General features: G+C 40.7%; 1 protein-coding gene across 2 annotated transcripts in view; it reads right to left on the reverse strand.

Moving 5' to 3' along the window:
- The window catches only part of ARID5B (AT-rich interaction domain 5B), a 188,642-nt gene extending 176,249 nt beyond the window's left edge, over nucleotides 1–12,393 (reverse strand). Inside the window, exons 1-2 of one of the 2 annotated variants that reach the window (XM_053583496.1) lie at nucleotides 11,916–12,393; nucleotides 11,232–11,486 (exon numbers count right to left, since the gene is read on the reverse strand). In XM_053583496.1, the coding sequence (XP_053439471.1) occupies nucleotides 11,232–11,486; nucleotides 11,916–11,936 (276 nt within the window). In that variant the 5' untranslated portion in view covers nucleotides 11,937–12,393. Of the gene's footprint in view, nucleotides 1–10,168; nucleotides 10,281–11,231; nucleotides 11,487–11,915 lie in introns of those variants that run through there. The other variant, XM_053583497.1, reaches the window with a different exon arrangement.
- Between the last annotated feature and the right edge of the window lie 2,776 nt (nucleotides 12,394–15,169).

Consider the following 15,169-nt stretch of genomic DNA (forward strand, 5'->3'; position numbering starts at 1 on the left):
ATGAGTTATCAGCTGTTAGCTGAAATGCCAATATTTTTTTATCACTAAGATCGCCACCTTTCAGCAAAGGTTTTACACATATTAAACCAATATAAACAGTATCACTATCAGAGGGCCTTTCCGGCTTCGGGAAAGATTATGGAAATGAAGATGAGGTCCAGTCTGGGACCCGAAATGTCAAACCTGCCTTCTGGGTAATCACTGACCCTCTTGGTCAGCATCTCGTCATTCTAATAAGCCCATACTCTCCCTTAGTGATTACATAAGTGATGTCCTCTGTGGCACCATCTGTTGGTGTAAGACAGGGCACTAGAAGGCCCACACTGAGCTCACCCATGAGAAACACTTGCCTACTTTCCTCAGGGCATCACTCAAGAGACTGGCCCTTTCCCCAGAGCAGCAGAAAAGATCATCATGCCCGAGGGCAGCGTGCTGGGTTCCACTTCTGCTTCTACTACCCCCCAGCTCTTTCCTGGGCCTTACATTCTGCATCTATTACATAAAGGGGACTAAACTTTTTCTCTTCAATCCCTTCCATCTCACATATCCTGCGAATCTATTAAAATGTCTGTGGTAAATTAGACATGAGCCTTTTTTCTTAAATAACCAATGCCATTTATCTCTATCAGCAACACCAAGGGAACTTAAACTAGGCATACCTAAAACCAAACCTATCTACAGGTGGCGGAGCCAGAAGGATCAACTTCACCAATGGACACACCAACATGCCAGCCAGGAGAAGGCCTCCAAGAATGTTATTGGGAACTTCCTCTGCATTTGACCTTCACAGGACTGACTTTACCTCATGTCAGAAGTCTTTTTTCTCATAATTTCTCTCACCAGTACACAGCCAAAGGTGGGTAGTCATAGAAGAAAAAACAACTAATGCTGAGCCTATCACTTAGAAAATTGAGGGAAAGGGAATAAGTGAGAATATTTTTATTTTCAGGTATAATATCTAGCTAATTTCCTTTATTTCCGATGGTACTCTGAGTCAAGCTCAAGCTGAATAACAGCAAGCAAAGACTGAACCAGAGGTAAATCAGTACTCTGTCAACACTGTTTCCATCTACTGTTCCATGAAGGGCTGAGGGAAAGCCTAGTAACAAGCAACTGATGCTGATTTGACCTGTTGTCTCTGCAGCAGGCAAGCCTTCCCTTGAAGTGGTTAAAAATATATATATGCATATGTGTCTATATCACCATTACATATGCAAACATACACATATATGTATGTGTTATACATTTTTACCTTTTTCTTTTATTTTTTCCAGCTTTATTGAGGTATAATAACAAATAAAAATTATATATATTCAAGGCGTCAGTTGTATATATTCGAGAAAAACTTGATATATGTACACAGTATAAAATGACTACCACAATCAAGTTCATTAACATCCATCACCTCACATAGTTATTTTTTGTGTGGTGAGAACACTCACAATCTACTCCTTCAACAAAATTTCAAAGTATATACAATACAATATTGTTAACTACAGTCACGATACGTTCGATTCCCAGAACTTATTCACCTTACAACTGAAAGTCTGTACCCTTTGACCAACACCCTCCTTCATACATACTTCTAAAAACATACTTAAAATTTCTTCCACCATAGATACACATATTTTTAAAACATATTCCTCCCTTAAGAAGAAGACACAGAATTAAATTTTTAATTTAAATTATTTGCACTTAGTTCTTTGTCCCCAGTTGTACTGTGTTCGTTTGTGCTGGTGAAACAACATGTGCTTTAATTAGCAAATATCTGTAAATAATTTACTTGCTTTTCAAATACAACAATGGAGTCAGTTTTCACATACATTTATGGAGCATGTATGCCGAGTCTGAGGCCAGACTCTCCTATTGTTCAATAACTACATCAAGCTGCCTAGCTCTAGCTGCCCTCCTTGGTGGAAGGTGGGAGGAAGGGAGAGGAGTAGAAACTCAAGTTCCAGTAGCAACGTCCGATTTCACAAGGCCCCTGAAAGCAAGCGTGCAAGACTGTCCAGTCCAAGCTAAAACAAACTCTTGTGATTTCTAACCCTGGAACCTTCCCCAAAGAACGTGGAAGTGTGCCAAGGGCACAGGGCATTGGAGTAATGGCGGCAGGACCAAGGCGCTCTTTTGACCCACTCACCCCTCGACCCCAGATAGCATGAGCAGAAAAACATGAGGCACACGGTATGAGGTCTATGAATCATGGAACTTCATCTAGACTCTGCAGGGTTAAAACTGGGCGCCACGCGTGCAGTGCAAAGAAAGATGTTAAATCAAATGAGAATGACTGCTCCAGGACTGGAGGCACTATTATTTTGAATAAGATTGAAAAGGCCAGAAAAAGCAATTCAAAAACATTTCAATTATGTATTTCCCAGAACTACATCTTTGAGCAACTAATGCAAATGTTACCACTACAATAAAACTTCTTCTCACATATAAAACAGGTTGGACAGCATATACTTTATATATCATATGCATATTTTTGACTATTAATAAAAAATTCAAAATCTATGTATGCTTTACTCTCCTAAGCAATACAGTAATTATGATTAAGGGACAAGCAGCACAAAAAGAGCCAATTTATCTTACTCGTGCTCAGGAATACTATTGTGTAACTAAGCAACTAAAGACAAAATATGGTCTAATTAATTCACTCCTATGCTTATTTAAAAGACACAATTAGAACATTTTTATTTTCCAGCTTGCACAGTAGCTCAACATGCTTGAGGGTGTAGAAAGCAAAGCCCATTATTCTCAAAGACAAGAGTTTAATGTTTAGTGCCACTGATCAGGCTTGGAACTCAACTGTGGGGAGGAGGGTGTTTCACAGCAGGGCGCACTCAGAGGCAACAGAAAGGAAAGGTGTGGGGAGAGATGTTTATGGGTCACCGGATTGACTAGCAACATGACCTCTGCTACCTGTTTTTCTTACTGGGGTTTGAGAATGGAGGTGAGACTGTGAACCTGATGGTCATATGCCAAGGACATGAGCCACTGTGCATCTATTTATACAGCCACAAAGATCCTACAGAAAAATCACATAATTAAACCACCCATCCTAGTCTGCATGATAAATGTCAAATATCCATCTTTAACGCTGCTAACAGTGCATCTGATTTTAAAAGCAGAATTAATTTACACAAGTGTGTGAGGGAGATTGATGCCATTAGCATGATTCTAAAGCACCCTTTCAATAGTCATCATCTGCATGTTTGAAATGTGTTGTCAATACTGAGGCTCACAGTACAGGGTAGGAGTGACACACTCAGGGCTAAGGCCCAGGTTCTAATCTCTAGCAAGACAGCATGGATCACAGTGTGGCTGGGAAAAAAAAAAAAAAAAAATTATTGTGCGAGGGCACAGGAGCAGATTCTTCAAGAAAGGTAGGAATTCATGACCACATCTCTGAGAGGCAAATGAATCCTTAAGCCAACAATCGATAAATTTGTTTTAAATTTCTTTAAAAGCCAAGCTGATGGGTAATCACTAGCTACAATATTATTCTGAGTAGAAGATGGCAAATATCCAACTACACTGGCTATAAAAAATGACAAGCAAATGCATTTGATTTGAGCAATTATATTCTGGATATTGGTTAAAACTAGACTTTGATAAATGAGCTTGAGTCATATATCACTAGATGCCACTCTGAACAATGCTATGCATTATTAATAATTAATAATGAAGTATTTACATGTGTGGACTCTTGTATTTTTATAAAAATAACATTTCTTTAGTATGTGCCTGACAGTCTAAATGTCAAGAAAGGTTTTAATTGCTTAGGTTTTTTAAGTCACTTTAAAAACGGTGGTCTAGTTAAGACCATCAGCCTGAAAAATGTGCTGGCTCATGTGTGAACTGCCGGCCCACACACAGGTGAGAAGGGACTCTCCTTCCCTGAAGTTTAGTCTTTCTGTAGGTTGCCACCACAAAGCCCTGACTTTGAAGACTAGAAAAGTACCCAGAAAAATAGAGATGCTAGCTCTAGCCTGATCATACAGTCCCAAATATTTGTTCACATCTTTGGTGAGTGCTTCTAAAAAAACCCACTTCCCATGTTTCATATCATACAGTGCAACATGACCATGGATTCTAGAAGAGAGAGAAAAAATGTGAGATGGGGTCATGGATCTGGCACACATGTGAATGACCCTCTGCCCCCCAAATTGGAGCAAGCTTAAAGAAGGTAGGCAGTGCCCAAGAAGGCATTTTAGTGATGTGGTTCAGTCATTCAATAAATACTCACGGAGAAGCAATGAATATTGTGGGGGACTAGATGTGAAGAAGGCACAGCACCATGGAGGGGCATAGGGTGGGCTGACAAGGCAAAGGAAATTCTTTGCTTACAAGTAACTACAATATGAGGCACCATGGGAAAAGCATATGAGGGGTTAAAACAACCACTGGGGATACGCTTATTCAGACTGTATCCCCAAGGGACTAGAACAGGATCCAGCACATGGTAGGTACTCTGTATGTGTCTACTGAGTGAGAATTTAAAGATGAAGACATTTTCAGGCTGTAAATAAACAGTGGTCTTTGTTAATCTTAACTTTACCTAAGTAACCAGATGGAAAGAGTCTATCTATGGAGGCAGTTAGCTCCTTGAGGGCAGAGGCCATTCTTCTAGTCTCTGTAGCCAAGCACTTAGTAGGTCTTCAATTGACATCTGAGGAACTGAATGAATTCTTTTTCCAAAAACATTACAATTGTGAGCCTTCCTCTGAACACATACTACATGTATTATCAGTGCAATTTACCTATGTGTTATATAGTCATGTCTTATTGTTTTTACATTTTTTAAACATATTGATTATATCTCCTTATCAAGATTGATAAATTTCTTGAGAAAAAGGGTCAAATCAACAAACTGTTCTATCGCTTCACAAACCTACTCAGGCTTTTGCACTTAACAAGTAGTCTTGGATTAACTCAAAATAGACAATAACAACTTTGGCTAGAGTTTGGATCTTAACCACATAAAATATCACTTAGTATATATTTCACTCATTCGTTCTCAAGTTTTAACATCCTCGACTGAATGTTGAAATAGAATTTTAGATGTTAATGCATAATATTAAATTATTTCGTACCTTACTGGATCTTGCTCAAAACTCAATAGGAAAGGGAAACAGGTACACTTACACAATCATGTACCTTGTTTCAGATCAATCCCATAAGCCAGAAGTCAGTAAACTTTTTCCATAAAGAGCCAGATAGTAAACATTTCCATTTTGCCAGTGATATGGTACTTGTCAAACCTACTCAACTCTGCTGTCGCAGCCTAAGACCAGCTGTAAACAATGCATAAACAAATGAGCGTGGTTACATTCCAATTAAACTTTATTTACAAAAACAGGCCGTGGGCCAGATTTGGCCCTGAGGCCTTAGTTGGCTGAACCCTGTCTTAGACCAAAAAATTCTCTCCACATAAGTATTTAGTCCTTATCCTAGTTCTAAAAAGCCTTCCAAGTGAAGAACAAAGATTTTCCTTTTCCTAGCTTAAGATGATTACTAAAAAGAAATGATAATTATGATGACTGCAACCCTCATTCAAAGCGCTCACAAGTAGAGGTACTATGCTACATTCCAGGCTCCTTTATTATGATCCCTCATTTTCTCAGCAGAGTAGAGGTCATTAAATCCATTTTACAGACAAAAAGACTGAGGCTCAGAAAAAAAAACAGTAATTGTCCAGAGTCAGTGTGGTCATTTAAGAGGTCTCAGGAATCTCTAAAAATATCAGTTTATGACTATACAGACCAAGACTGAGGTCAATCCAGCACCTTCTAGATTCCAGAATATGTCTGCCCCACTCCAGATTTGATCAAATCAGGTAATCTTTTAAAAAATCCTGCCCATCCAGTTGATACTATACTTAAGTAATAAAACATAAATTCTTAAGGAGCCTTTCATTTTGATGACAACTAAACTCAACATATAAATGAAAGAGCCTGATTTGGGGAAACCTAGATTGCCACATGTTCTAGCAAACTAACCTCGGTGCCACCCTCCCACAAACAGAAGTGTTTGTTCTTCAGCAAGGTCTACAACAGTGGTCTCAAACTGCAACGAGAACAATTATATTAATGATAACAAGAGTCAACTGTTACTGAAATATCCACTATGTGCCAACTTCAGTTGTATGCCCTTTACATGTATTAAATTACTAAATCCTTCAAATAATCTGCACTTCCATTTTATGGATGAGAAAACAGAGGCACAGGGAGTTTAGAACTTGCCCATGATTGCACAACTGCAGTCAGACTGTTTAAATGTTTAAAATTTAGAATCCTGAACACAATTCCAGAGATTCTGGTCGAGTTGATTTCAATAGGGTACCCAGAATATGCATTTTTAACAATTTTTAAGTGAATGGTAGGTAAGGTTGGTGAGAGGCAAACCACTTTTAGAAATCCTGAATGCATACTAGAATCTGTAACAGCCAAGTATGGTTGCTCTTGACTCCCTGACACTAATAGTTTAGCAACTACATTCACGGCTGCAAGTGACCTGCAAATCTTACTATAAAACCCAAGCCATGACCAGTCAGGTTGAAATCTAAGCTCACATATTCACCTATTTTAAAAGCACATATTGCCAACAGATTAAGCACTTGGCAATCTGAAAATGAATGTAATCAGAAGTTTCCCAGTAACAGAAACAATTACCCGCCTACTTTGCCATTTTCCTCCTCTAAAGAGCTACTGGCTGAATTGTGGCAATTGTAGGTAATTACTGAAGACACTTAACTCCTTGCACATAGCCCTTGCTAGTTATTCACTTTCATGGTAATTTAAGACAGTATCAGGATGAGGTCCAAGAATCTCCACATAGACATAAAAGTTACTAGGTTTTGGTTTTGTTTATTTATTTATTTATTTTTGAAGTTTTGGCCGGGGCTGGGTTTGAACCCGTCACCTCCAGCATATGGGGCCAGCACCCTACTCCTTTGAGCCACAGGAGCCACCCGGTTTTGTTTGTTTGTTTATTTATTATTATTTCAGTTTTTGATGGGGGCAGGGTTTGAACCCACCACCTCTGGTATATGGGGCAGGCACCCTACTCCTTTGAGCCACAGGCACCACCCCTATTTATTTGTTTATTTTTGAGACAGAGTCTCACTTTATCACCCTCAGTAGAGTGCTATGGCATCACAGCTCACAGTAACCTTCAACTCCTGGGCTAAAGCGATTCTCCAGCCTCAGCCTCCTGAGTAGCTGGGACTATAGGTGCCTCCCAGAATGCCTGGCTATATTTTTCTGGTGCAGTTTGGCTGGGGTCAGGTTCAAACCCACCACCCTTGGCCTATGGGGCTGGCGCCCTACCCACTGAGCCACAAGCACTGCCCTGTTTTGTTTATAAAGGTAAGAATATCTAGAACTACGATCTTAACTCCTTTCTAATTATTTATATGAAGCATTTTTGTCCATATAATGCCTCGTGATCTTCACAACAATCCACAGTCACTCTTCTTATGTTCCCATTTTGCAGCTAAAGAAATTGAGTCACAAAATACTTATGATTGTTCAAGGTCAAACAGTAAGTTACAGAATCAAAATGTGACTCTTTCTGGAATGCTTTTCCTAAAACCAGTTGTTCACACTGGAAGTATATAAAGATAGCAGTGTTTATATCCATGCAAATCATCACCATCATTATTAAAATTAACAATAAATTGCTCGTGATTAGTAGTAACTATGAAAATACAACTTGTTACATACCACTGGCCTGTATTAGCTGAACTTTATAAAGAAGGGTTTTGCTATTTAAATGTCTGGTGACCTTTGGCAAAGCTGATTAACTAGTCACAGTTTTGAAATATATGAGGAATTGAACACATTAGTACATGCTTTCATGCTTTTAGAAGGTCACCACAACATGAGGAACTGTATTAAAGGGTCGCAGCATTAGGAAGATTGAGAACCACTGTTTTAGAATATGATATGATGCATTTAGGCTCTGGTTTCAAAGGTAGGCAGGGGGTGGGAGGTGCAGGGGGTGGGAGGAAAAACCTTAAAGTTTAAAAAGGATGTCTGGGTTCTAGCCTATTGTCACTTGACTACATAATCTTTCTATGTTCCCATCTGTAAAATGGGTATACAAGGTCCTGCATTATCCAACCTCATAAAATTATTATAAGGATCAAGGAGGAAATAAGTCCTTCCCCCAAAAAAGTCCTTTGCAAATCATAGCAAACCACACAGGGATGCTATTCCTAATTTTGCACAATGATCATTTTTCTGCTTTTAGAACTGACGTCTTCATATTTCAAGAAATCATATGAAGGCAGAATGATTTCCTTAAACCAGAAAAAGCATACTGAGTCCTGGCTGTCCTTTTGAAATGGATGCTGATGTCAGCTCAATCAAGAAATTATTAACCTCCATTTGGTTACTTAAAATAAACTGTACTGGCTGATTCAATGTGCTGAACATTTTCTCCAAATAACAGTGCATCTCTCCAAGAAACCTTTCTCTTTCAGTTACGAATTGCAAATGGCAAATACATCTTTCAAACTATTTAAAATCAATAATAAAAATCATTTAAATGTATATAAACAAGTTAATGGAGTAAGTGAAAATAAAGCAAATTTCTTAATAAGAGGGCCCTGTTGCCCCCTCTAGGTGCCAGCAGTAAATGCTGGTTTCCGTAGGCTCTCCTCCGGAGGAGACTGCTGCTGCTATTCTGCTAATGAATGACTAACTTAGGCCAGGGGGGAAATGACATCACCAGGGTGGAAAACGATCTGCACTGGGAAACTTTCTACCTGCTTTACATCTGTCATAATTATTTTGCACAATGCAGCCTGCATTTGCATAATTCTGAGGCGTGTCATTATCTCAATTGAAAATTGTTTTAATATGGCTGAATAATTCACAATGACATCAGCCAAAATCCTAATGAAATATACAAGTATAATCATACAGCTAATTACCAGCCGTGTTAGCATTAAAAAACAAATCATGCATAATATTAGCCGATGTATATGCAGCTGAAGATTATAAATAGAGCCATCTCCCCCACCCCCACCAACCCCCTAGAGTTTACTTTTAAATAGCAAGATTAATTTTCTCAGGTATGGCTCATATAGCAGTGACGAAATGCACAGATCATTACAATGGTTCGCTTTCAATTCCCCTTAACGAACAATTAAAAAGAAATCCTGTATTTAAAAATAAATCCATTCACTGTCAAAATTTCTAGCAGATGCATCCTTCGGCAAATATATTAATGGCTTTTATTCTTAAGTCAAAATTCACTATTTAATTGCAACAACAGAAATTAAAACTGAACCAAGTGGGGTCAACCTGGGGTCTTTTAAAATACTCTAATTTTAATTCAAAAAAAAAAAAAAAGTAGTGACCACAAAACATCCCATAAAACACTGAATAATTTCCTCCTGGGTTTAGTCAGAAGTCTATTAGGCACCAGCTCTTTTCTGGATATTTAATCCTTCCCTTTTCCAGATCACAGGCCATGTTGAAGTAATAAATTTGAAAAGCAAATAATAAGAAATCAGGAAGGGGAGGGAGAGGAAGACAGCTGCGCAGGAAAGTTGGGTCGGGGGAGGGAGTCGAGCCAGACCTTGGGAGGGGAAAAGAGCTCAACCTGTTGGTAGGTTGCAGGATTTTTCACAGTATTTCCAAACATCACCTTAGTAAAACTGCAGGCGGACGTCGGGAAATGAGAACGTTTAAAAACCAAAGCTGACCAGGGAGGGCGGAGGCGGGGGGTGGGGGGCGCTGGGCGGGGAAGGTGGGAGGGGCTTGTTTCTGAAAAGGCAGAATCCAGGGCGAACATTTTGACGAACTCCAATAATTAACAGGCATAGAGCACTGATCGGTAATTCGCTCCTGGGGAGAGGGGGTGACCTGGCGATGCCAAAAGTACAATCAACTCCATCAGACCTAGCAATTCTGGAAGGACTGGCAGCTCGGAGCCCCAGGATGAGTTAAACCGGAAACCATTCATTTAACAAAAAGATCCTCACACCTACCTCGAAAGCTCGAGAGCCTGGCAGAGAGCTAGCTGCCCTCAAAAGTCTCAGTTTGATTACCCTACTCTCGCTTTGGCAACACAAAGCCTTACCAGGCGGTCGCGCGCCCTCCCTCCCCGCCGCGCCATGGGCACAGACGCCCAAAATAGTTCCCCGGATAGGTACCACGGCACTGAGGTCGGTCAGCTGATGAGGGGAGCCCGCAGAACTGCGGTCACACATGAAATGACAGAGCTGAAGGGAGGCGGCCGCCGCGGCGCCCAGGCGCCCAGTGACAGCGGGCTCACCTCCGGCATCCTCCCGGGAGCGCGGCGAGCGCCCCCGCGGCCGCCCAGAAACGTGCCGGGAGGCTCGGTCCCTCCACGCCCTCCCTGGAAGCTCTGTCTGGGCACCGAGGGCGCCCGACCCGCAGGGCCAGGGGGCGAGCACAGACCCCTCTACCCTGCCTCCCCCTCCCCTGTCCCACACCCCCCAAAGATCGCGAAGGAAGACGTCCACTTTGCGTAGAGTAATTGGAAACTAGAACATCAAATGGCTCGTGGAGGGGGGAGAGTGGGCGAGAGATAGTTGTTAATGCTTAACGTGTTTGTGCCGGTTACACCACCGCTTTGAAATCCGCCCGGGCAGATCTGCAAGTTATTTGAATGTATTATTCCAGTACCTGTCATTTATCACTTTATTCAACACGTCTTTGCCAACTCAATAGCTTTTGATCTCATTCTGCCTCCATTTCGTAATTTCCGCCCTCTTAAACATATCAAATACTTACTAAAAAAAAAAAAAAAACATGAACAATATCGAAACCCACCGAAAGAAATCCACCCAGTCCCGACCGAACCAGACACGAAGGTAAATTTTCAAAAGGCAAAAAAAATTATAAAAAAGCATGTGATGTTCAAGAGGCAGTAGCAGAAGAGCTAATGATCTGATACACACACACACACACATACACACTCGCACCCTTTAACAAAACCCTTCTCGAATAAGTTATTTGATCTTGACTAAAATCAGCAGTTGGATCCTCTTTGTAAAGCTGACAGCCAAACTCTGACAATGGCAAAATACTCGAGCCCCAGCTAGTGGCGCTACCCCTTTAAAAAAGGAGTCGATCCTGTTCGCCTGCAGAAGTGAATACAGTATTTTCAAGCTTGCCCTGTAATAAGCATTACTGGGGGTGGGGTGGGGGGGAATAATAAAGAAAGAAGAGAGGGAGAGATAGGTTTACCACCTCGCCATGGTCGCTATTTCTGCCCTGGGGAGTGTCTTCTGGGAGGAAATAAAGTTTAGAGCTGGATAAAAGTTGCCGGCTGGTCCTCTCTTCCCACAACAGCTGGAGCTCCGCTATGCAAATCGGATCCTTTGGCGTACATCTTACAAAGAAAAAGTCGCCAAGGGACAAAATTCTTGGTTTGCCTTCAAGGTGGAATTGAAAAGCCTTGTAGAAAATGTAAGGTCCGTGCAAGCCACACGGTGAGCCGACCCACTGCAGGGGGGAAAAAAAAGCACCAAATAAATAATGCAGCCATCGGAGCACAAACATCTATTCCCAGACACATTTACACACAGACATCCACACTCTTAATACAGACGACCCAACAGATATAACGCTGGGTGAAAAAAATAATAGAGCCCACAAATTTTCTGCCTCCCTCAAAAAAAAAAAAAAATTCCGGGTCCCCCCACCGCCACTTCTCCCCACCTCCCCATCTGAGGCGGTAAAATTACATTATGTATGTATGATCAGTGCAGGGATTTTTTTAAACAATAAAAATAATTTGGGGAGATGCAGAGGGTAAAAGTTTGGTGAAAAGTTTGTGGGGGGTGTGGGTGGATGCAGAGGTGTGGGTAAGTTGGGGGGTTGGGGGGGTGCCGGGGAGTGCCGGGATCGGAGGAGCGGAGGAGAGCGAAATACCTGGAGTGAGTTGGGCTCCATCTCGACGTTCTGAATTGATTGAACTCAACATTCTCTCCAAACTTGTTGGCTTGAATGGATTGCATCAGGTCCTGGCAGGGAAAAACATTCTCTGCCTTCAGCCGGCGTAATGTCTCAATATAAAACTGAGCTCTTGGCTCCCCTTTGGCACCAAAATGATTGAAAATATGTCCTAATATTTCTCTGACGACTCAATTTTAAGCTCCTTTAAAAACTCTATGGGTTCCCGTCCAAATATGGGTTGATCAAATTCATAATCGGGAGAAAGTCTCCATACGATCTCGGCGGGAAGAGGATGGATCAAGGCAAGAAACCCATAGGAAGATTTGTAAAAATAAAATCCATCATTAAATTGCGTGGAGATGCAATCTCTCTCTTTCTAACCATTCCTGTCTAGGGATGTCGTCTGATGAGATTTTTGGAGGAGACGAGGACTGGTAAGCTCCGCTGTGCATCTGACAGGACCTGCTTGTATATGTCTAATATAAAGAACATTTCCTGCAGAGATTCGGGGCGCTGCTCCTCTTTCTAATGCTCCTTAGCAGATTTGCTGTTATTAGACATGTAGATTTGTTTGATAGTTAAATTACGCTTCCTCACTGCCATGTTTTCGAGAACTAATCTGTTAAATTATCTTTTGATGCCTATTTACATGGAAGGGAAAAGTGGGTTATCGATTATATAAACATATAAATATTAATGCGTTTGTTCGCTTCGCAAAAAAAATACTCAGCAAAAAAAAAAAAAAGAACAGAAAGACAAGTGAGCAGTGCAGACACATCTCAGGATTTTGCAAACAATATTGAACGGACAGCCACGGCATTTAGGGACTGGAACAATAAACGATGCATGATAAATCAATAAATGCGAGCAGTGAGTCTGCTCAGAATATGAATTCGGGCTCCGGGTTCTGCGTGTGCATTCTTTAATTTTGAAGTATATACACTAGTACGTGTTTACAATGCTGATGGACGCCAAGGGCGCTCTCAAATGATAATGTGTTTATATAACCCAGCGCTACAGAAATAATATACCAACTCCTGCCCCACCCCCTCCCCCGCCAAAAAAGGGAGGGGAGCTTCCTCAATAATAGTTTGAAACTGAAAAAATTCATTTGCAAACTAGTTAAATACAACCAGAAATTAAGCTGTTGAAAACCAGGGGCATGAACCGTAAGACAATAAAGGCCTTAAATGTGTATATTTATTGTTCTGGAGCCCTGGAGCATTGCGAGGTTTGCATGCACGGCTATTATGCAAACACAGAGAAACTTAAGAGCTACAGAACAAGGAACAGGCAGAGACTGCAAAGCCCTCGCTCGCTCCGACCCAGCTGCCGGTCCTCCGCCAGGCTAGATTGCATTTTCGCAGTGTTGATGTAAAATGGTGTACTCGCTTCCCCCACGTTCCCCCACCCCCTTCCCCGCTCTCCTCCCACTCCTTCCAGCACACTCCCCCCCGGACCCCGCGATTTTATTATATTGGCACCAATCTTTCCGAAGTGGGTCTGGCATGCTAAAAAAGTAAACATGTACTATATGGGGAATAAGGTCTGTATAGTATGACAGTTGAAACTTGATCTGTGATAAAATTACAGGATGTTGAAATTACTAGTAAGCTATTTTTAACGCTTTCGCAACGTTTCACCTCTAGTCACAGCATCTAGTTGAAACAGGATTACTTTAATGAAAATTATATTCACATGGCTGAAGTTAATATACCCGGCCGAGCACAAATGCCTCATATTCAGTGACTTGAGGTGGAAAGACCCTCTGTGTGTATTTTTATGTCTTTTTATAACGTCTGTGTCCGCTGCAGTAAGAATTAGGGCACTTAACATTATCTAAACCACATTTTTGATTCAGAACATGGGGAAGTAATAAAAGGCAAGATCTATCTCGTCTCTATACACACAGAGATAAACGAAAGAAAATGGCAGATCCTCCAATTACGATAAGTAATAAAAGTCCATGCCAAAAAAATTGGTATTCTGAAAGCTGTCAAAAAGTATTTTAATAATTTAAAGTAATATCACAACTCTGTACCATGTAGCACTACAATGTAACAATTCGCAGTCTCCTATCTTTGCATTAGCCAAATTATGACTTGTACATCACTCTTTAATTATCTTCCTTGAAATTTCATCTGATCTTCCTATTTTTATAAACATGGGTTACAAAGAGAAATTAGAGCTCTCTAGTGCTTTCTGTCTCTTTTTAGCTTTATGATGCACACTGCAGACATTTGATTAGAATAACCCATTTTGTTCATTTTTAACATATGAATGGATTGGACTGAGGGGCATTTTACACATATTTTTTTAAATACATGAGCTACGCCTAAGGCTCCTGTTAGTCTCTGTCCTGTTAGTGTAAATATACACATCCAGTTCAAGAAATCCTATATTAAAAACTCGAGTTACAGTATTTTGACAAGATTGTATTTGAGATCAACTCTGAGTCAGTTTCCTGTATGACCAATGCAGCAGCATTTATTCAGGAAACCTCAACAGAATGCCTGAGGGTATCCCTCAATTGTATAATAAATCTCTCTCTTTAAAAATACACAGCCCTTTGGAGCATCTAAGCAACTTCTGCTTTGGTGTTGTAAGTATTTAAGTGTCTGTAATGAACTTCATCTAATTAGAAACCCTTTTTCTATGTCTCTTCAAGGTAAGCACAGAACTAGGCTGCATGCTGTCTAATCTCTCTGATAAGGTTTTTGAGATGTTAACAATTGCAGGGATCTAGGTCTGAGTATTTTTGAATATCTGCAGTCTTGTGTAATCAGATGAATACTAAGTTTCAAAATTGAATCACAGGGGTACTTTCCTCCTCTTTTTACAGCACTACCCCTCCCCCCGAACATAATAAATCTAATAAATCAAGCCTCCAGTCCAATAAGGTGAATGACTTTACAAATTACAGATCACAATGGTGTTTACTCCTCCCCTCCCCCACCCCCTCTGTTTTACCTCTTCTTTAATGTAATGCTTGATAGGCACCTGTAAATTATCTGTGTAGCAAATATCCATACAAAGAAAGTTTCAATTAAGATAAGGAGATTGTATTGAAACAGTTCTTTGAAGTAATGTAGTTAATAGCCTGTTTGATTTCTGCTTGTGAGAGAGTAATAACGTGGATTCAAGGCTGCATCAATCACAGAGCAGATGTAAGACTTGAGACACCGACACCCAGGGGAATAGAGACAAACTCCTGCAGTGCAGGGTCCCTG

This window comes from Nycticebus coucang, chromosome 3 (assembly GCF_027406575.1).
Source record: "Nycticebus coucang isolate mNycCou1 chromosome 3, mNycCou1.pri, whole genome shotgun sequence".
Classification (NCBI taxonomy): Eukaryota; Metazoa; Chordata; class Mammalia; order Primates; family Lorisidae; genus Nycticebus; species Nycticebus coucang.